This window comes from Macrotis lagotis, chromosome 3 (genome assembly GCF_037893015.1).
Source record: "Macrotis lagotis isolate mMagLag1 chromosome 3, bilby.v1.9.chrom.fasta, whole genome shotgun sequence".
Lineage (NCBI taxonomy): Eukaryota > Metazoa > Chordata > Mammalia > Peramelemorphia > Peramelidae > Macrotis > Macrotis lagotis.
Window position 1 is genome coordinate 164,505,311 of NC_133660.1, and position 23,756 is coordinate 164,529,066.

General features: G+C 39.1%; 2 protein-coding genes across 10 annotated transcripts in view; one reads left to right on the plus strand and one right to left on the minus strand.

The window, feature by feature from the left end:
- The window catches only part of FIP1L1 (factor interacting with PAPOLA and CPSF1), a 100,561-nt gene extending 95,445 nt beyond the window's left edge, over window positions 1-5,116 (minus strand). For 3 of the 9 annotated variants that reach the window (XM_074229433.1, XM_074229432.1, XM_074229425.1), the window contains exons 1-2: window positions 4,863-5,114; window positions 3,519-3,558 (exon numbers count right to left, since the gene is read on the minus strand). In XM_074229433.1, coding sequence (XP_074085534.1) covers window positions 3,519-3,558; window positions 4,863-4,947 — 125 coding nt within the window. In that variant the 5' untranslated portion in view covers window positions 4,948-5,114. Of the gene's footprint in view, window positions 1-3,518; window positions 3,559-4,862 lie in introns of all 9 variants that reach the window. The other 6 variants (XM_074229434.1, XM_074229429.1, XM_074229428.1 and 3 more) reach the window with 4 other exon arrangements.
- Window positions 5,117-12,565: 7,449 nt separating this feature from the next.
- Window positions 12,566-23,756, plus strand: part of SCFD2 (sec1 family domain containing 2) — a 454,457-nt gene continuing 443,266 nt past the window's right edge. Inside the window, exon 1 of the mRNA XM_074229435.1 lies at window positions 12,566-13,458. Coding sequence (XP_074085536.1) covers window positions 12,621-13,458 — 838 coding nt within the window. The 5' untranslated portion in view covers window positions 12,566-12,620. The remainder of the gene's footprint in view (window positions 13,459-23,756) is intronic.

Below are 23,756 nucleotides of genomic sequence, written 5' to 3' on the forward strand. Positions count from 1 at the left end.
TCTTGCAGAAATTAGGACTGTAGCTGAGACATTAAAAAAACCAGAGAAGTATAGAGGAAGAGAATTTCAGGCATGGGAGACAATCAATGAAAATAGTTCAATAGATTGGGTGGTAAAGTCTGAACCATGCTTTAGGAAGTTCACTTTGACAGCTGAGTGTGGAGGATGGACTAGAACGGGGAAATAGCAGGCAGAGAGACCAACTAGCAGTCAACTGCAAAAATCCAGGCATAATGCAAATGTGAAGGAAGAAAAATAAACAAACAAAACAAAAAATATATATATATATATGTATATGCAAGAGATGTTTCAAAGGTAGAATAGAGCTGACAGACTTAGCAACAGATGTGATTTGGTTGAAGAGTCAAGCTCTTACCTGAGAGGGCAAAGAGATGTGAGCAAATAAGAGGTCTGAAGAGGGATGAAAAAGTTAGTAAAAGATATTGTGCTGAGTGGGCTAGTGAATCAATGACAGAGGTGTAATAGATAGTCTTACCCTAGTTAGGAGTCAGTTGAAATTATGTAACCTAGGGTTTAAAGACACAATTTTATGATTTTTATGATTACCTCTATCTTTGTTGAATACCATATGAATAAGAATGAAGGCATTGGATTATGGGATCAATTCAAGACTGGTGCTTATTAAGGCAAGACAGATGAACAGATGAGAACTGGTCAAGATGGGTAAGGGAAGGGGTGGCTAGGTGGAGCAGTGGATAAAGCACTGGCCCTGGAGTCAGGAGTACCTGGGTTCAAATCCAGTCTCATACACTTAATAATTACCTAGCTGTGTGGCCTTGGGCAAGCCACTTAACCCCATTTGCCTTGAAAACACCTTAAAAAAAAAAGATGGGTAAGGGAAAAGAGTAGCCAGGGTAGGAGTGATGGTCTGGGAAAAAACTGAGAGGTAGAAGAATTGAAAGTCATTATAAGGAAGAAAAACAAGGTAATAGGTTGCGAGTTAGAAAATTAGATGGAATTTGAACAGATTATAATCAGATAAAGGAAATTCAGATTCAGTATTATTTCTTTGATAATGAAAGCCTTTCATTCCTGTAAAAATGGCTTTCTGCCTCCTGCTAGTCTGATGGCAGTTGGGTAGTTAACTACCCAACCCTTACAACATTTGGGATGAAGTGATATGATGGATTTAAAGTCAAAAGAGTTTGGTTCATATTCTGGCTCTGTCATTGTGTGTGTGTGTGTGTGTGTGTGTGTGTGTGTGTACACACAAACATACATACATACATAAACACACACATTGGGAAATATAGGTGAAACAGAAGCAAATGATACATATATTGTATTTCTATTTACATATACATATATCTGTGACAAAATATTCATTGTTATGTTTTAAAAAATTAAAACTTTAGTGGTAGCTTTTGTCTTTCTCCCACATGCATTTCTGATGAATCCTTCCAAACTGTATGTGATCACAAGCAATTCACTTAAACCTCTCTGGACTTCAGGTTACTCATTTGCAAAATAATCCAAGACACTCTAGCTCTAAATCTATGAACACAACTAGAATGATCTTTTCTTCATTCTCTCTTCAACAATCTTTGCCTTATTCATTCATCAAACAATTATTGAGCACCTGCAGGTCATTGGGGGGGATGGTACAAAATTTAATTACAGCTTGATCCTTGCTCTTATGAAATTAAGAGTCAAATAAGATACTGAGATAACTATAATACACAAATTGCATGAGAAATGCATTGGAATAGGAATATAATTTGGTATGTTAAGTCTATCACTACCAACCATCATCTTGAGCCAGTAATCTTTAAAATTTAGTCAAAATGCAAAATGAAACGCACTAGTCATACTTACATGGTGCTATTTTTTAATTTTGTTAAATTAATCCAAATAAAACTTATGAAATAAGTTATTATTGCTGATTGTAATAAAATTTTGAGGGGGCAGCTAGGTGGCACAGTGGATAGAGGAGTGGCCCTGAAGTCAGGAGGACCTGAGTTCAAATTCTGCCTCAAACACTTAATAATCACTGAGCTGTGTGTTCTTGTGCAAGTCACTTAAGGACCAATGCCTTAACTAAATCAACATAATCACCTTTATAGCATAGTATAATCAGACTTAGAAACTTCAAAACACTAATGTTATAAAGGACTGGACTTCAGAAGTTCTTTCTCAAAATATAAAACTATTGCCAATGACTGAAAACAATTTAGCCTAGGTTAATGAGAATTGATATGGGCAGTCTTTATCTTAAGAATAGGTTGCTGTTTATAAACTTGTAAGAAAGTTGGAATACATTTGCCCAGATTCTTGTTCAAAAAGTCTATTTAACTAAAAATGTAGGCAAACTTAATACTAAAGAGTTCTTACTAGCTCAAGAACTATTAGAGAGTTTATTTTTATGTGATGATTTTTGGTTTATAAGTACTTTTTTTCAAAAAATTCTCTGTGAAGTTGGTAGTACAAGTATTAATATCCTCATTTTACTTCTAAGGACACTAAAGCTTCAGGGAGGTTAAGTTGTCTTGCCCAAGGTCACAGAACTAGGAAGTGTATGTAGAACAATTTCAAGGTCTTCCAACTCAGATCCCTCAATCTTTCCATCATAAAATTATAATAGGAGTAGTCTAGGAAGGTTCTTAAGTAGTAAAGGTAACACTTTTGAAACAAAAATCTAAATCTTCTGAGTACTCTCTTCTGCATCTAAAAATTCTCTATTAAGCAGAAATTTTTTCACACTGGGCTATGGGGCTTGGTGGTTAAGAGTCAGGGCATGGAAATTATATGGTGTTGGTAAACTGAATTTTTATAGACTTGAGATTTCTTGTAAATTAAATGAATAATAGACACACATTCACCCTAGCACATCAAACAAAGATATAAGCTTCTTACAAACCACTAAACAATTTAAATAAATTGGGGAAGAGGTAATCTTTTGGGTTACTGTATTATTAATTTTGATGATTATACCAATTAAAATTTTATGTAAGTCTAATGAATGTATAAACTTAAAAAAATATCCTATTCGCATATGGATTTGCTGAATTCACTGTAAAGTGCCAAAGATTAAAAAAAAAATGTGAAAAGAACAAAAATACCATGTCCCGTGATTTTAGCATGAGAGGCAGCATAGCATTGGGGATCAAAAGCCAAGATAATCTGACACATACTGGCTATGTGACTCTAGGGAGTTCATTTAATCTCACTGTTCTAGGAAACTAACACTTAAGATTTGAGCCTGCACTGACAGGAGTTTCATCACATAAAAGTTCTGAATATCAACGAAATCAAAGATCTAGTTTCTATTATTAAACTGCTGACAAAAATCAGAAAATTATTCTCTGTATCTGATGTGCAGGTCCTCAAAAAATTAATGTTAATTAACTACCCTTTCGGCTTACCCTTGATAATCACAATTAAAATCCAAATATTTTACTATTATGAATTTAATGACTGTTAATAATTACTAATTAATTACTGTTAATAAACGCATCATTACATGATCAATACAAGTATCAATTGGCAATTTCACTAACCTGGCATTTTCTTCTTCTGGTCTTTCAACTTCATTTTCATCTGTCAAAGAAAAAAAAGAATAATAAAAACCAAAACATACAAATTTTCCATGAATCTTTACATTCAAATTGGAAGTACAAGTACTAACTTAATCTTTCAAAATTCACCTTGTATATCATACAGGCAAAACAAAACAAAACTTGTGGCTATTAGCTTTCTTAAAATTAAATCAGATGGGGTGGCTAGGTGGATAGAGTACCTGCCCTGGAGTCAGGAGTACGTCAGTTCAAATCCAACCTCAGACACTTCGTAATTACCTAGCTGTGTGATCTTGGGCAAGCCACTTAACCCCATAGCCTTGCAAAAAAAGTTAAAAAAATTTTGATCAAATCTTATTTCTATGCATTTTAAATTTCTCAAATGTTATAATTCTCCCATGAAACATCATTCAAATTCTATTTAATGCCATTAATTGTTCCCGCTAAAGTGGTCTAATTTTGCTTTCATCGGAGAACTAGAACCTATCGATGGTACAGATTTGTATTATTAACTATCCAATTCCAAAAATACGAGACAGAATCCATTAGACACTTGTGCAAATGTCAAACATCTGTTTTATCAGGCAAATAAACTCTTTTAGAAAATAAGCACCTGAGACGTAACTATAAGTCAACATTCATCTAAAAGCAAGAGATGATTTGGATCAATGTGCAACATATTTGGATCAACGTACAACATGGAAACAAAGTGAAGAGCGACAAATTGCTTTCTGTAGGGGACTGAAGTAAGACTGGGGGGGGGGGATTGTAAAACTCAAATAAAATCTTTAATAAAAGGAAGAGATGGTTTAAAGAGACGTCAGTAAGCGAAGCAGAGGCCAAAGCCATTTATCCCACAAGCACTTATTAACTTGTGATTGGGGGCAGGGAGGAGGACGCAAAACTTCCCCAACTACAACTGCACTTCGCGTTAATTAGGAGGTAAAGCGCCAATATTTTACTGGCTACATTCAAGGCGTCGCTATTGGAAAAAAAAATAAAAAAAAATAGTCGGCCTCTTAGAAAGAGCCCAGGGGCCAAGCAGCTTCGTTTATTTACTTATTTTGTTCCTAAAAGGGAGGGGTATTAGCACCCAGACCACCGCCCCGCGCAAGGGGAGGACCGAGGCGTGAATACAGGCCGGAGAGGCTGAGCAGTCCCTGGGGGCGGCGCCCCAGGCCCCGGGAGCGTGGGCTCCCGGAGGGTTCCGGCGCCCAGTGCTCGGGCCTAGCGCCCGGGTCGGCGGCCGGAGGCCCGCGGCCCCAGGCCCGCTCCGCCGCCCTCCCACCCCCCACCGCGGGCCGCGGAGGAGGAAGAGCCGCCTACCGCCATAGAGCCACTCTTCCTCTTCGTCGCCACCGGTCCCGCCGCTCAGCTCCGACACCAGCCTCTCCACCTCTCCGGCCGACATGGCCGCCCGGGCGCAGGCCGAGGACAGAGGCCGGGCCGCCGGCCGGGTTCGTCCCCCTACGACTCCGGTTCCGAGCGTAAGGGCGCGAGAGCAGGAACCGCACCGGAGCGGAGCGCGGCGGCGGCCGCGATGAGGAGCCCACTCCCCTCAGCGCAGGGCCGCTCGCGCATGCGCGCAACGACCGGAGCGGCGCGACGCGAGGGCCGCTCGGCCAGGTGCGCCTGCGCCTATGCGCGCGCACGCACGCGCAAGAACGAGGCAAGCGGCCGCCCCACCCCCGCACCCTCCGACCAGAGGGCGGGCCTTCCTGCACTAGGATTTCCGGCCTCTCTGGACTCCTTCCTGTCTTCTCCTGCCTCTGACAGCTGGCTTAGTGTGCTTCCCTACTACATGCTTATTTTCCTTGTGCTCCCACTTTTCTTTCTCCCCCTCTATTTTTTCCCCCTCAATCCTTAGAAAAACGTCCTTTTTTGTAAAAGATACAGAATCAATCCTCTGCCCGGGTGCACCGACCCTGAGGACAATCGATCCCGTTTCTCTTCCGTAAACAGTCCTAGAATCTGGAGGACGCGACCCTTGCCCTCCGCCCCAGAAGTTGTCCAGCCTGCCAACAAACGGGGGCACGGGGCTGGTCTACACGGATCATTCAATCAAAAAAAACTAAATAATTTTATAAAAAAAAGTTCTTATACTTATTTTTTCTGGTTCAGTCATGTCTTCTGACTCCAGGTCCAGTGCTCTTATTCTACTGGCCTTTTATTGGAGGTGTTCTAGTCAAGAGACCCAAGATGAAGAATGCTGTCACTCTCCCGAGAGAGAGAATGGATGAGCTCTGAGTGCCGATGGAAGCATATTTTTTTTATTTTGTTTTACTTTTATTCTTTTTTTTTACAACATGGCTAATATGGAAATGTTTGCATGACTTCACATGTATAATTGATATTGCTTGCCTTCTCATGTGTGGGAGAGGGCAGGAGAGAGAATTTGGAACTCAAAATCTAAAAAAAAAATAAAAGAAGGGTTTGTTTTTAAATTTTTTTTTAAGATTTTGTTTTTAAGATTGATCTCAAATGCTTCCTTGCTTTAGAGGGTTAATGTGGTACGATGGATGGAGAGCCACACTTGGATTCAGATGAGTCTGTGCTCAAATCTAGACTCTTAACTATGTCTTCTGGCAAGTCACTATCGCTCAGAGTCTCAGTTTAGTTATATAAGTGCATCATAATAATTGCATTATCTATCTCGGAATTTTTAGGCAGAAAGAAAACCTTAAACATAAGCTTTTTTTTATTTTTTTTTTTCAAGGCAATGGGGTTAAGTGGCTTGCCCAAGGCCACACAGCTAGGTAATTATTAAGTGTCTGAGGTACTCAGGTACTCCTGACTCCAGGGCCTGTGCTCTCTATCTACTGCACCACCTAGCCACCCCCTAAACATAAGCTTTTAGTAGATTTGTAGATGGTAGAACTGGAAAAACTTTCTAGATCATTCACACATGATTCACAGAGAAGGAAATTGAGACCCAAAAAGGTAAAGTCATTTACCTGAGTGGTAAATAAACTGAAATTTTGAATTGTCAGAACTTCCAAGACTAGTTTTTTCTACTTTATTATTATTTGCCCCTTTTCCTTCATTTTTATGAACACAGCTACCCATTTTCAATCAAATTCTCTTGTGTTACACCCTAATGGTGTATACTTTATACTTGATTTTCTCTCTTTAGATGATAATTATGTTGGTTTGTACAAGATTTATCTACTTCATAAAAATAAGCCTCTATGAAACATAGGAAATAAGTGAATTGTAGTGTGCTATTGTTTGTTCTTCATTCTCCAAGTATCATGATATCAGAGAGGTGATAGAAACTATGATATGCAAATGAATTGGATTTAAGTGAGGGAGGACTGTACAAAGTCACCAGCCTCACTTTCTTCTCTGGAAAGGAGTGTGTAAATTGTCAGGTGACTAGAGCAGGAGGGAATATTTAGCCAATATTCTACTATTTGATGGTGTGAGACAATTACTGCTGAGCTTTGTAAATCTAATTGTATGCAGCATAATGCAAAATAAAGCTTAGTATGAGAGATGAAAAGGGAAAACATTCAAAAGTTTGACTTCTAATTCAGACTACCAGTAGCTGAATAAACGCAAGCAAGCTTCTTGGGCTTATTTTCTGCTTTCTTTTAAAGCAAAGGAAAACATCCAATGATGTAGAGCAATTGAAAATTTTGGCAGGGTGGCTAGGTGGCTCAGTGGATAGAGCTGGGCCTGGAGTCAGGAAGACCTGGGTTCAGATGCTTCAGCCTGGCCTCAGAGACTTATTAGCTGTGAAACCTGGGAAATCACTTTTTTGCCTCACTTTCCTTATTTATAAAATGAGCAGGAGAAGGACCTGGCCAACCACTCCAGTAACCTTGCCAAGAAAAACTCAAATGAAGTCATAAAGGGACATGACTAAAATAATTTAATAACAATATAATTAGGCCTTCTTGCAGCTAGTTATTTTTTCCTGATGTAAATATCAAATAAAATAGCTTTATTTGATCAAACTTCTAATAGACCAGACGATGATTCACAGATAGCTTGTTTATAACAAATAGGGGAAACCAGAATACTTGGTTCTAAGGCTAATGGCAAATCATATTTAAAACACTTCTCTGGCATATTGGTTTTTTCATTTTCTTCAAGTTGTGATTTTTTTAAATAAATGAAGATCATATTGTTTTCAGTACCCAAGCTTCATTTAGTTTTTAGCTTTTCATTACTTATGTACAATTTTATTATTGGTAATAGTAACTCACATTGATATAGTACATTACAGTTTAGAGATCACTTTGCACACAATTCTATGATGAAATTAATGCCCATTTAGGTTAGGAGATTCTTCTACGGTAGTACTGTCAGAAAATTATCAGAATAAAAACTCCACTCAGATCTTTTGATTTCAATTCCAGTGTCACCACATTATACTGCTACTTCTTTTTTGTTTTGTTAGTAAAAGATAACTTGCCTCAAAATATATTTTTTAATTCTCTGAGCTTCAAGTACTAAATTTATAATTTATAATAGATTGTTGTAAAAAGCAAATGAGACAATAGATCCTAACAGTTCAAAAAAGTCATTTTCCTTTTATATACAAATGTGTGATATTAACTGAAATAAGATATCTTTTGTTTTTGTTTTTAATTTTCCTTTGAATTGAATGATTATAGCTGTATTAGGGACCTACTAGGACCTCCAGTTCCTCTATTTCTCAATTCTTTCCCAGACCATAACTCTTGTACAGGTTATATTCTCCTTCCACACCCATCTTGACCTTTGTGAATCAGATGAATTCTATATTGTTTCTTTTCTTTCCTTCTTTCCTTCTTTCTTTCTTTCTTTCCTTCTTCCTTTCTTCCTTTCTTCCTTCCTTCCTTTCTTTCTTTCTTTCTTTCTTTCTTTCTTTCTTTCTTTCTTTCTTTCTTTCTTTCTTTCTTTCTTTCTCTTTCTTTTAGTTTTTACAAGGCAGTAGGATTAAGTGACTTGCCCAAGGTCACAGAGCTAGGCAATTATTATATATCTGAGACCAGATTTGAACTCAGGTACTCCTGACTCCAGGAGTCAGTCAGTATTTTATCCACTGTGCCACCTAGCTGCCCCTGTTTCTTTTCTTGAATCTTCATATCCCACAGCCTACCTTGCCCTTCCAAACTCTAACCTTGAACTAAGTTGTATTTTGTTTCCTCTATTCTAAATCTCATGCCCCCCCCACGTGCTTTGGAACAGAGCAGAAAAATCACAAAACCATGCTGATTAGGTCCAAACAAATTTACATTACATAATCTCCACTTAGCCTTCACTGGGGCGAAGGCTCTATCATTGCTTCCTTATCCCAGTAACTCCAATAGTTTTTTCAAACCATTTCATCCCCTCTTCCCTTACTCTCTCAAGTGAGATTTGCAGAGAGCTCCCTCTTTTCCCTTTCTTTTCATCCCATCTCACTCAGATACTTCTTCTTCCCTCTCTTCTTTACCAGCCTATCATGAAGGAGGTGATTTTTTTCCTTGGGGGGGGAAAATCCCCTCTACATACACAAGTGATCCTATTCTGCTGGATTTTGGCACCATATTGTCAAATCTCTCAGAAAACCTCAATTTCTTCCTATGGGCTACTTCCCAGGAACCTAATCTTGCCTAGAGGAAAAAAAATCTTCACTTGATCTCTCCATTACCTCTATCATCATTTTACATCTCTTGTTTATAGCTAAACACCTTTCTTCTTATTTTCTTAATTCTTTGCTGTTTAGCTTCAACTAAAACTGTTCTCTAACATTACCAATTGCCAGATTTAATCAATCCTCACCCTTTCCCCACTCTATTCAATCCTCCATTCAGCTACCAAAGTAATTTTACTGGAAAAAACAGGACTGAACTTTTCTACTCTTAATCATTAAATTGCAGTGTCTCTCTTTTACCACTAGGGTCAATATAAAAATATTCTGGGTTTTAAACCCTTCATAATTTGGCCTTTTTCCAACCTTCTTACACTTTACTTCTCTCTAGGTACTTTGGGAGTGCTGTTATTAGTATCTGACTGTCCATATCACATTTCCATATCTATGCCCCAAGCTTCCCTAACTTTTTTTAAAATTTATTTAAGGTAATGGGGTTAAGTGACTTGCCCAAAGTCACACGGCTAGGCAATTATTAAGTGTCTGAGGTCAAATTTGAACTCAGGTCTTCCTGACTCCAGGACCAGTGCTCTAGCCTCTGCAACACCTAGCTGCTCTGCTTCCCTGACTTTTTAAAGTCTTGCCAAAAACCTATCTCCTGCAAGAGGCCTTTCTTGTTCCCCTTAATGTGGGTACCTTCTCTCTCAGATAATTTCCAATATATTTCATGTGCATATTGTTTGTATTAGATTGTGAACCCTATTAGATTGTGAGCCCCTTGGGAGGAGAACCAGTTTTTTTGCTTTTCACAAGGCAATGGGGTTAACTGTCACACAGCTAGGTAATTATTAAGTGTCTGAGTCCTCATTTGAATTCAGATCCTCCTTACTCCAGGGTCGATGCTTTATCTCCAGGGCCACCTCACTGCCAGGAGAAATGCTTCTTGACTTGACCACCTTTGCTAGACATGAATTTAGAATTGGAAGAGGTCTTAGGAATCATCGAGTCCAACAGTCTTATTTTATAATATAAACAGAAATAGATTATATCAAAGACCTGGGATTTGATCCCAACACCTCTAACTCCAAATCCAGTGTGCTTTCCAATAAACTACTCTGATCTTGTCCAGATTCAAATTAGTAGAACCATAATTAAATGGAATGTTACTCTATTTTAAAAAAAACCCAACCAGATCACACATCAACTTCCCCCTTTCTCCCTTTGTTATGTATTTAATTTGTTATTTATATTTTATTTCTGTGGTGCTATTAGATTAACATTTTTGCTTAAATCCTTCCCTATTAGAGTGCTTTTACTTACATATTACTGTATCCCATAATTGTATAATATGCAAGTTACATAGTAGATAGCAGTATATATACAATAAATATGATAGATAACTAATTCCTTGTGTGTGGGATAAGAATCCACTTAAAAAAATAGAGACTCCTCTGAGCAAAGGGCAAAGTTTATTTTGGCTTTTCTTAAGAAAAGGGCACCCCTAAGTCTCAAAAAGGTAGTGAAGATCAAGAAGCTGTCCCAAGGTGACAGTCAAGCAAGATTATATGGCCTAGTGTGATTCCCCCCTCCCTAAGCCCCTCTCTTCCAACCTGATTGGTTAAGGTTTTCAGAGTTACAATCTTTACGGGGAAAATATACCCAGCAATAAAGAGAAGAATAAAAGGTTTTCATAAAACATTACCTCACCATCCAGATGGCAAGGGTATCAGAAGAAGATTTATAATGACCTTCTGTTAAATGAATTAACGTCTGAGTATGCAAGGTCTTAGTTTAGCACTTATCAAATAAGAGAAGACAGACTACTGTTCTCACAGTCTATTATCAAATAGGTGGCTAACTAAGACTGCAAGGTCTCTTTTCTGTAAGTATTCCATTATTTCCCTCCCTAACAGAATCAATGCAAGGTCTTTCTGGAAATAGTCTACTGGTTCACTCCTAGCAGAATTGGGAGAGTGTCTGACTGGATATGCAAGGCCTCTCTCCCTCTTCCAAGAATAGTCTAAGAGTAATAATCTGTCTTTGTTTTAATGATTTTTAACCCTGAGAGGACTCCACTAAGAATATTAACTCCTAAGAGGGAATATTCTACTCACTTGAAAGCAGGAAATATATCTTATGTAATTCCATATTTGCTATAACACCTTGTATAGTACTGATAGAAGGGTGATATAGAGGAAAGACTGCTGAATTTTAGGAGCCACAAAACCCAGATTCAAATTCTTTCTCTGTGCTTTATTTCTTATGTGGTTCTAGATCCAGTAAACTAAACTCCCTTGGTTTCAGTTTCCCCATTCATAAAATGAGAGGGTTGGTCTAGATTGTTTCAAGGTTTTTTTTTCCAGCTCTAAATCTGTGATCCTTTAACTCTATAAGTAGTACTCAATAAATTTGTTTCTGTGATTTGAAAGTCAGGTGGGTCCCTGTTAACTCCTGAAGTTTTCTAAGTAGAATATTAACCATCTTGTGTTCCAGGAAGGTAAGATTAAGTTTAAATCCGTATAAATGGTCTTATATCCAAAGACAGCAATTCAAAGCCTGGAGACTTTTCCAGATGCTAAAAAAGTATCCCAGGACCAATAAATAGGCTGTGATAAGCAACTTGAAGAATGAATGAAAATGCAATTATTAAATGTCTACTAAGTGCCCAACACTTGTGATACAAACACAGAAAACAATGCCAGTCCTAGTCTTAAAGGAATTGGCATGGGAATGGAAAGAAAAGATTATCAATAGGGGCAGGTGACTAGAGAGGTGTCATTTTGGTTTGGAAGATTGTGGGAGATTGGACTGGGGAGTTCTGTGAGGAGGAGGAAATGAATGGTTGCATGAAAAAAACATTTCTAAGGGCGGCTAGGTGGTGCAGTGGATAGAGCACCGGCCTTGGAGTCAGGAGGACCTGAGTTCAAATCCGACCTCAGACACTTAATGATTGCCTAGTTGTGTGGCCTTGGGCAAACCACTTAACCCCACTGCCTTGTTAAAACCTAAAAAAACAGAAAGAAAAACTAATTTCTAGAATGCTTGCCACGGGAACCAGAAACACGAACAAAATTAGACAGTTGCTGCTCTGGAGAAGCTCCATTTCTAATGGGTGAATATTAGCTCCTGTGGACTTGAATTAAATAGCTGTGGGGAAAGAATGGCATTTAAATGCAAGAAGGAAAGTCGTTTTTAGTTTTGCTTCTAGGTAACCCTTCCAATTCTAATTCTTTCTCAGGCCTGCCTTTTCTGACCCCAGCAGCGCGACCCTTGCCCCTTGCCCCTTGCCCCATCTCAGGTGCCACTGCACGAGAAGCCGGAGGACCACACCCACTTTTCCTTCCACGCCTCTCTCGGGCCCTCCAATCACCGCGCGGCTTTGCGGCGCACGTCATCACCCGGCGCCCGCGGGCGACGCGTCAGGGGTGGTACCACGTGTACTTTGTATTGCCTGTCACTCCCACCCGTGGACCCCGGGAGTTGGCTGCGAAGGCGCCGGCCGAGGCCGCTTCCCCGCCGCGATGAGCGCCCCGGGCGCTTCGTCTTTCACCCGGGAGGCCTGGGAGCGGGTGCTGGCCAAAGCCAAGAGGGCCGTGGTCTACCTGGACGCCGCCTGCGCCGAGAGCCTGCACTGGAGCTGCGGCTCCCGGCGGCTGCTGGAGGCGGTGGGCGGGCCTGCCTGCCACCTGCGGGAGTTCGGCCCCGAGGCGGCCGGAGGGGCCGCAGACCAGCCCAAAGCCCTGTTCGTGCTGAGCCGCCTGCTCAAGGGCCGGACCGTGGAGACCCTGAGGGACATCCTGGGCCGCAGCCACTTCCGCTACTGCGTGGCGGTCACGGCCGTGGCCCACCCGGTCCACCTGACGGCCAGCCACCTGCCGGCCGGGGCGCTGGCCGAGCTGGAAGGGCAGCGGCCGGTGTTCGAGCAGCTGGAGGAGAAGCTCTGTGAGTGGATGGGCAGCATGAACTACACGGCCGAGGTGCTGCACGCCCCGCTGCTGCTCGCCCCGGTGGCGCCCCACCTGGCCGTGACCCCCGCCTTCGCCTCGCTCTTTCCCCTCCTGCCCCGCGATCTGCGGCTCCTCAACGGCGCCCGGCCGGACAGGAGGAAGCTGGGCAGCCTGGCCGAGCTGGACGCCTCCGCCCTGCCCCCCGAGCTCCTCCTGCAGATCCGGTGCCTGGTGTCCGGCCTCAGCGCCTTTTGCGAGCACCTCGGCGTCCGGGAGGAGTGCTTCTCCCTGGGCACCCTCAGTCGCATCGTTGCCGCAGATCTGGCCAACTACGCCCCGGCCAAGAACCGCAGAAAGGCCGCCGCGGGCAGGGCTTCCCTGGTCTTTGTGGACCGCACCTTGGACCTTACGGGTGAGCGTGGTTTGCAGGTGTCCCCATCTCCTCCAGCAGCCGAGTTGTAGTTCCACCTGACCTGGAGGTCACAGGCGGCTTTTAGTGCCGTACTTAAAAAAACAAAAGCAACCAGAAAATGTGCTTTCACTTAATATAAATGGGAAAGCGAAAAGGGTTAAATTTAGTTAACTTAATCCTTTGTTTTTGGATTGAATGTTAAAAGTTAACAATAGGGGCTGCTAGATGGCGCAGTGGAGTCAGGAGTCCCTGAGTTCAAATCCAGTCTCAGACACTTAATAATTGCCTAGCTGTGTGGCCTTGGGCAAGCCACTGAACCCCATTGCCTTGCAAAAAAACTAAAAAAAAAGTTAACAATAGATGGGAGGTGATGTCATAACATGGACATGAATTGCATTTGAATGAGGGGTGTAAGCACAATGGATAGAGCATTGACCTTGGAGTCAGGAGGACCAGAGTTCCTGGTCTCCAGTCATTCCAATTTATATCTGATCACTGGAGGAGAAAGTGAGGCTGCTGAGTTAGCACAGCACCCCCCCTCACTCAAAATCCAATTCATGTGATTGTCATGACATCACCTCCCCGATGTGCTCTTCTTCAAGAATGAAAGGCAAACAATAAACCTTAGAATTTTCAGTCATGGTTTAATTTCTTCTTTATTTTTATTAGGGTTTTTTTTGAAAACCAGTGGGGTTCAATGGCTTGCCCAATTTTTCAAAAGTAGCTTTAGCTGCTAATAGGAAGGTAGAGTGACCATAATGTATACAGTCTTCCATCTAATTCAAATCATCAAGTATTTATTACATAGTTAAATATTTTGCCATGGTAGATATTGTGAAAATATTTTTGTTTAGATTTTTTGAAAGGCAATGGGGTTCAGTGGCTTGCCCAAGGCCACACAGCTAGGTAATTATTAAGTTTCTGAGGTCAGATTTGAACTCAGATACTCCTGACTCCAGAGCCAGTGCTCTATCTACTGCACTACCTAGCTACCCATTTAGTTCTTTTTTTTTTAAGGTTTTTGCAGGGCAAATGGGGTTAAGTGATTTGCCCAAGGCCACACAGCTAGGTAATTATTATTAAGTGTCTGAAGTCAGATTTGAACCCAGGTACTCCTGACTTCAGGGCCAGTGCTCCATCCACTGCGTCAACTAGCCACCTGTTTAGTTCATTTCTAAAGTAAGTTGTATAATTTAATCATGGACAGAAAATTAACAACAGAACGATAGCTTTAGAGTCATTTGTTCATCCAAGAAGCAAAGGGCATCTTTTAAATAAAACAGAAAAACTTCCCTCATGTTACTGTCAGAAGAAATTATTATTAATTATTATTTATTATTAAGTGTCTGAGGCAAGATTTGAGCTCAGGTACTACTGACTCAGGGGCCAGTGCGCTATCTAATGCGTCATCTAACTGCCCCCCAGGAAATCTTTTAATTGGAGAAGAGAGAATATATGGTAGATAATGGTGGGAGTAGATGTTCCCAGACAGCTCATGCTATGGTAGATAGAATGCTGGGTTCCAATGTGTTCCAAATCAGACATAAATTCAATGGCTTCAGTTAACACTAGGAAATAGACATTCATAAACATTTCCTTGACTGGTTCAGGAGTAAATGTCGACAAAGGAGACATTTAAGACATTAAGAAACTGATGTTTTGTTTGGGAATTATGGATTTAATAAGCAGAACAAATATAAGAATGTGGAAATTTAGTTTCTAATTTTACTGATAAGAAATTACATCTGGTAACTCAGTGTGACTGCAGATAATCACTTGACCACCATTTCATCTTTCTCCAACTTTGTTATAAAACTCATTTTCTCAAGATAGTTATATTTGGAAGAAAACATTTTTCCTGCATATTAACTTTTCCATGAAAGATATCTTGTAAAATGTTTTATATTTTTTTCACAGGGAAAAAATGTAGGGTAAAAATGTGACTTTAATTTTTTTCATTTCATTTTATTTTATTTTAATTTATTTTTTTATTAAAGATATTATTTGAGTTTTACAATTTAACCCCCAATCTTACTTCCCCCCCCCCACAGAAAGCAATCTGTCAGTCTTTACTTTGTTTCCATGTTGTACATTTATCCAAATTGAGTGTGATGAGAGAGAAATCATATCCTTAAGGAAGAGACAAGAAGTCTAAGAGGTAACAATGTCAGACAATAAGATATCTGTTTTTTTTTTTCCCCTAAATTAAAGGGAATAGTCCTTGAACTGTGTTCAAACTCCACAGCTCTTTCTCTTGATACAGCTGGCACTCTCCTTTGAAGATAGCCCAAAATTGTTCCTGATTGTTGCACTGATGGAATGAGCGAATCCATTAGGTATAGTTCTCTGAGAACTATGAGTCATATTTTTAAAACAAAAAGTCATTCTCCAATTGACAAATGGTCAAAGGATATGCAAAGGCAATTTACAGATGAGGAGATCAAAGCAATCCATAGCCATATGAAAAATTGCTCTAAATCATTAATTATTAGAGAAATACAAATTAAAGCTTCTCTGAGGTACCACCTCACACCTCTCAGACTGGCCAATATGACCAGAAAGGATAATGATCATTGTTGGAAGGGTTGTGGGAAATCTGGGACACTATTACACTGTTGGTGGAGCTGTGAACTCATCCAACCTTTCTGGAGAGCTATTTGGAACTATGCCTAAAGGGCAACAAAAATGTGCAACCTTTTGACCCAGCAATACCACTACTGTGTCTATACCCTGAAGAGATGATGAAAAAGGGTAAAAACATTACTTGTACAAAAATATTTATAGCAGCTGTTTGTGGTGGCAAAGAACTGGAAATCAAGTAAATGTCCTTCATTTGGGGAATGGCTTAGCAAAGTGTGGTATATGTATGTCATGGAACACTATTGTTCTATTAGAAACCAGGAGGGATGGGATTTCAGGGAACCCTGTAGGGATTTGCATGAATTGATGCTGAGTGAGATGAGCAGAACCAGAAAAACACTGTACACCCTGACAGCAACACATGGGTGATGTTCGACCTTGATGGACTTGCTCATTCCATCAGTGCAACAATCAGGAACAATTTTGGGCTGTCTGCAAAGGAGAGTGCCAGCTGTATCTAGAGAAAGAGCTGTGGAGTTTGAACACAGTTCAAGGACTATTCCCTTTAATTTAGGAAAAAAAAAACAGATATCTTATTGTTTGACCTTGTTATCTCTTAGACTTCTTGTCTCTTCCTTAAGGATATGATTTCTCTCTCATCACACTCAATTTGGATAAATGTACAACATGGAAACAAAGTAAAGATTGACAGATTGCTTTCCATGGGGGAGTGGGGTGTTGGAAGTAAGATTGGGGAGAAAATTGTAAAACTCAAATAATATCTTTAATAAAAATAAATTAAAAAAGACAAACATTGATTTCCTGGAGATTGAGTTCTTTATGCTTTATATTTCAGGAAAAACATATCTTTTATATCTGAAAAATTAGGCAATGTCTTTCTTGTTAAACAACTATTTTCTTAGTTGGAGCATTGTTTGCCACACATTTCCTAGGTATATGCCTGTGATTTGTATAAGTAGAATTCTGGTCTTTTCGGACCTTAAAATGAAAAATAGAATACCATGATACAGAAAACAAATATATATATATATATATATATATATATATATATATATATATATATATATATATATATATGTATATACCCATAAGAAGAGGGTTAGCTTTATATAATGAATACTAACTGGGTATACATTTGAATTAACCAGCTTTCCTCTTCAAAAATGCAAATCTCAGGTGCTGTCTCTTTTGAATCAATCAAATAGCCAATAATTATTAATTTTATATTGTATACATGAGAGATGCAAAAAAATGAAAGATTTCCAGAAGAAAGAAAAAGAATAAAAGCCCAAAATGAATTTTCTGAAACTTCATTTTTTCCTGTTCACTACTGAAAAAGGATTGTTGATATGTTACATCAAGATTATATGAAATGATATATATATATATTATATCAGGAGTCAAAGTAATTTAATATGTATTTATATTTCTTAGAAGTAAAGAATCTCTAATTTTTTAGTTTTGTAAGTGAGAGTTAAATAAGGCAACAATGTCAACTCTTTCATACATCATAACAAACTTTATAGCAGGGAATCATTCAGGAAATTTTTTTTTTTAGGTTTTTGCAAGGCAAATGGGGTTAAGTGGCTTACTCAAGGCCACACAGCTAAGTAATTATTAAGTGTCTGAGGCCGGATTTGAAATCAGGTACTCCTGACTACAGGGTCCCTGCTCTATCCAATGCGTCACCTAGCTGCTCCTCAGGAAATCTTTTAATTGGAGAAGAGAGAATATATGGTAGATAATGGTGGGAGTAGATGTTCCAAGACAGCTCATGCTACAGTAGATAGAATGCTGGGTCTAAAGCAAGGAAAGATGAGCTCTAATTTTACCTTAGATTTTTACTATTTGAACCTGGGCAAGTCAATTTCTTTTTGTCTCCTTTTCCTCAACTACAAAATGGAGCTAATAGTAACAATACTTATCTTGCAAGCTTGTTTTAAGAATCAAATAAGTTAATAATTGTAAAAAATGCCACTTCTGGACAGAGCCAATATGACAGAGGAGAGGCAGTGACTTGCCTGAGCTCTTTCCCAAACCCTTCCCCACACTATTTCAAATGCCTTTAAAAAATGATTCCGACCAAATTCTAGAGTGGCAGAACCCACAAAAAGGCTGAGTGAAACAATTTTACAGCCAAAGAGAACTTACCATATTTCCCCATGTATAAGATGTACCCTTTTTATTTTGGGCCTAAAAACAATGAACGTCTTATACAGTGGTTGAAGATTTTTTTACTTGCTTTTCCTGCTTTTTCTCTGCTTTTTGTTTTTGCACTCATTGTTTCCCGTTTGTTACCCATATATTAGTTTATGTTTTGCCACATTCTGCCCAGAAATGGCTCAGAAAAGATTTTCATATAATGTTGAATTCAAGTTCAAAGTGATCCAGTTTGCAAAAATGAATAGAAAACATGCTGCTTACGAAAAGTTTGATTCTTCTCCAACTGAGAAAACAATCTGGGATTGGCTACAGAAGGGAAAAATTCTACTGAAAATGCCCCTGCCAGAAGAAGGCCATGAGAGGCAAGTCAGCCAAATGGGCTGAGTTAGAGAGGGAATTGAAGAGATGTATTGAAGAGAAAAGAGCCATTGGAATTCATGTGTCCACAAAGGATGGTTCAGTAGGAGGCAGGAATTGCTAATGAAAAGGAAGTTTCTGATTTTAAAGGAGGACACAATTGGTGCTTCAGGTTCATGAAAGGGAATGGACTAAGCATGCATCCATGCACCAGACTTGCTCAGGGAGTGCTTATGATCAACCACAGACTAGAGCACAGGCAGGAGAATAGTCAGAGCTTCTCCTAAGACAGTGATTTGTCATCAAACACAGATGATGACAAGCTAATGGATGGTAGTTTTGACAGTGATGAGGAGTTGTATGAATTTTATGATGAATAAAACTTGAATTCGTTAACTTTATGTAATTTTTTTTTTCAAATTTCAAGCCCTTAAAATTAAGATAATCTTAAAAATGGGAGCATCTTATACATGGGGTAATATGTAGAAGATCTGTGGGAAGGGACTAAGATGGGGGTTAGAAAGGGCCTATAGTGCAGCCGGGCTCACCTGGAGCACATAGGCTCCAGCCATCTAGGAACTAACCTTGGGGTACCTGGGTCTGTGGCAACTGGGGGAGACCTCTCAGCCCAAAGATTGCCAAGAGGGCGGCTAGGTGGTGCAGTGAATAGAGTACCAGCCTTGGTGTCAGGAGTACCTGGGTTCAAATCTGACCTCAGACACTTAATAATTACCTAGCCGTGTGGTCTTGGGCAAGCCACTTAAACCCATTGCCTTGAAAAAAAAATCTAAAAAAAAAAGGTTGCCAAGAACAATTGGGAAGGTTAGCAATCTGGGGACTGAGTCTCAGGAAAAGGAGAAGAAGCACAAGAGAACTTACTACCTGCAGCAGAGCAGGGACCCTCCTCACAATTCCAGGACAGAAAAAGTGCTTGTGGTCATCCACAGATCAGAACACAGGCCAGGAAAGCAGTCAGAGCCTCTTATAAGACCTTGGAGGAATTGAGAACTTAAAGGTCCCTAGGGTATATCCCTGAAAACAATTGCAAAAGCTCTTAGAAGCTTGTGACAGGTGTTCTCCATCCTGGAAGAGACCCCAACCTTAACAAAGAGTTAAAATCAAGTCATAGAGTGGAGAAATGAGCAAACAACAGAAGAAAAAATCCAACAAAAATACACATTCAGAATATAGCAAAGTTAAGAGCTTCTGCATCCAGAGCTGCCAAGAAAAATATAAATTGATCTTAGGCTATGAAAGAGCTCAAAAACGAATTTGAAAAATCAAATAATGGACATGCAGGAAAAACTGGAAAGAGAAATGAGAGCAAGGTGGGAAAATCACGAAAACTGAGTCAGCAGCTTGATGAAGGAGATACCAAAAAATACAGAAGAAAATAACATCTTAAAAACTAGTTTGACTCAAATGAAAAAAGCAGCCCAAAAAGCCAATAAGGAGAAGAATACCTTAAAAAGCAGAATTGGCCAAATGGAAAAAGGAGAAACTCTCTGAAGAAAATAATTTCTTAAACTGCAGAATGGAACTAAGGGAAATTGATGACTTTGTGAGAAGTGAAGAAACAAAGCAAAACCAAAAGATTGAAAAACTAGAAGAAAATGTGAAATAATCTTAGTGGAAAAACAATTGATCTGGAAAACAGATCCAGGAGAGATAATTTAAAAATTATTGGACTGTCTGAAAGTTATTACTAAAAGAGCCTAGATGTCATTTTTCAAAAATAATTCCAGGAAAACTGCCCTGATATCCTAGAAACAGAGGGTAAAATAGAAATTGAAAGAATCCACTGATCACCTTTAGAAAGTGATCCCAAAATAAAAACTCCAGGAATATTATAGTCAAATTTCAGAACTCCTAAGTCAAGGAAAAAATAATGTAGGTAGCTGGAAAGAAACAATTCAAATATTATGGAGGGGTGGTCAGGATAACACAAGATTTACCAGCTTCTACATTAAGGGATCATAGGGCTTGGAATATGATATTCTGGAAGGCAAAGAGCTTGGATTTCAACCAAGAATCAACTACCCAGCAAAACTGAACTGTCAGGGGAAAGGATGGACATGCAATGAAAATACAAGACTTTCAGACTTTCAGGATTAAAAGACCAGAGCTAAACAGAAAGTTAGATCTTCAAGTATAGGACTCAGGTGAAGCATAGAGAGGATGGATGAGAGGGGTAAATTATGAGGGATTTAATGATGATGAAGTGATTGTATTCCTGCAAGGGAAAATGATACTGATAACTCATGTGGACCTTCTCATTTAGAAGGAGCATATATAGACAAGGCACAGGAGTGAGTTGAATTTGAAGGAATGATAAAAAAAGATGACATTAATGAAGAGAAAGGAATTTATTGGGAGAAAGGAAAAGTAGAGGTAGAATTGAGTAAGTTATTGCACATGAAGAGGCAAGAAAAAGCCTTTGCTGTAGAGTGGAAGAGGGGGAAAGTAAGGGGGAGTGAGTATTCTCATCAGAATTGGCACAGAGAATGAATAACACACACACACACACACACACACACACACACACTCTCTCTCTCTCTCTCTCTCTCTCTCTCTCTCAATTGAGTATAGAAATCTATCTTACTCTAGAAGGAAAATAGGAGAGAAAAGGGATTGGAGAAAGGGGACACGGTGGGAGGAGGGGGCAGTATTGGTGTTAGAAGATGGATGGAGAAGGTAATCAGATGCAACACACTTTTGAGGAGGGACAAGGTGAAAAGAGAGAGGGAACAGAATAAATGTAGGTGGGGGAGAATAGGATGGAGGGAAATAAAACTATCAATAGCAACTGTGAGAAAAAAATATTGAAATAACTTTCTTTGATAAAGATCTCATTTCTCAAACAGAGAACTTAGTTAAATTTATAAAAAAATTAAGTACTATTCCTCAATTGGTAAATTATCAAGAGATATGAACATTTTCAGATGAGGTTATCAATGAAATCTATTTAAATTTTTTAAAAATGTTCTATCTCTGTTACTAGATAGAATTAAGAGAACTGGAAAAGGACTGATAAGTGGAGTGGAAGGTTTTAAAATTCAATGCAGAAAATAGAAATGGGCTAGTGAAATATCAGTATTCAAGATATGAATCATATATATTAATAAGGTTAGTTATACTTGTAAATTTTATTTCTTTATTTTAAATTTACACCTTAGTCTAAAAGATGACATTAGAATAGTTCTTAGCACTTAGTATTGTAGGGAATTGATAAAACTTACTTGGAAGGCTAACAGTATACTTTTAAGAACTCACATGAATGTAGTTGCTTACAATGTAAGCTTTTATCATAAAGCAAGTGCTGTAGATTGTACAGACATTATTATCCCCATTTTACAGATGGGAAAACTAACAGTGAGATTTGTGACTTCTCTAGGGTCACAGAGCTATGAAGTATCAGATACTGTTCTCTCCTGAGTTCAGGTCTAATGAGCTTTACTCTGTTAATAGTGGGGACCAGTTTGGCAGAAAAAAAGATAGAATTCATTTATTGTTGAAATGCATCTAATTTGGAATGTCAGGCAGGAGATGGTGGAAACACAATGTTGGAAGAGCATTAGTATTGCTCTTTTACTGAGAGAATATAGTGCTATTGCTTTTACACTACTTAAGTGGCCCTAGAGTAACATAGAAGCAACTTTATTCAGGAAGAAACTGAGAGAAGGTACAGGTAACACATGATGCAGAGACCACTAATGCTTGGGTTTCTCCATTCATGTGCCTTATCACATGGTTTCTTTTAGTTTCTTTTAATGCACAAAGAGTCCTCAACTAAGTAAGATGGAAGAGTATGATTTAGGTTTTTGAGTACACTGCTAATGTTTTGGTTCTTTTTTTAAAATTTATTTTTATTAAAGATATTATTTGAGTTTTACAATTTTCCCCCCAATCTTGCTTCCCTTCCCCCTACCCCCCCCCCCAGAAAGCAATCTGTCGGTCTTTACTTTGTTTCCATGTTGTACCTTGATCCAAATTGGGTGTGATGAGAGAGAAATCATATCCTTAAAGAGAAAAGTATAAGAGGTAACAAGATCAGACAATAAGATATTTGTTTTTTTCTAAATTAAAGGGAATAATCCTTGAACTTTGTTTAAACTCCACAGCTCCTTATCTGGATACAGATGGTACTCTCCTTTGCAGACAGCCCAAAATTGTTCCCAATTGTTGCACTGATGGAATGAGTGAGTCCTTCAAGGTTGAACATTGCCCCCATGTTGCTGTTCGGGTGTACATTGTTTTTCTGGTTCTGCTCATCTCACTCAGCATCAGTCCATGCCAATCCCTCCAGGCTTCCCTGAAATCCCATCCCTCCTGGTTTCTAATAGAACAATAGTGTTCCATGACATACATATACCACACTTTGCTAAGCCATTCCCCAAATGAAGGACATTTACTTGATTTCCAATTCTTTGCCACCACAAACGGCTGCTATAAATATTTTTGTACAAGTAATGTTTTTACCCTTTTTCATCATCTCTTCAGGGTATAGACACAGTAGTGGTATTGCTGGGTCAAAGTGTATGCACATTTTTGTTGCCCTTTGGGCATAGCTCCAAATAGCTGTCCAGAAGGGCTGGATGAGTTCACAGCTCCACCAACAGTGTAATAGTGTCCTAGATTTCCCACAACCCTTCCAACAATGATCATTATCCTTCCTGGTCATATTGGCCAATCTGAGAGGTGTGAGGTGGTACCTCAGAGAAACTTTAATTTGCATTTCTCTAATAATTAATGATTTAGAGCACTTTTCATGTGGCTGTGGATTGCTTTGATCTCCTCATCTGTAAATTGCCTTTGCATATCCTTTGACCATTTGTCAATTGGGGAATGGCTTTTTGTTTTAAAACTATGACTCAGTTCTATGTATATTTTAGAAATGAGTCCTTTGTCAGAATCATTAGTTGTAAAGATTGTTTCCCAATTTACTACATTTCTTTTGATCTTGGTTACATTGGTTTTATCTGTGCAAAAACTTTTTAATTTAATGTAATCGAAATCATCTAATTGGTTTTTGGTGATGTTCTCCAACTCTTCCTTAGTCATAAACTGCTCCCCTTTCCATAGATCTGACAGGTAAACTAGTCCTTGATCTTCCAATTTGCTTATAGTATTGTTTTTTTATGTCTAAGTCCTGTAACCATTTGGATCTTATCTTGGTA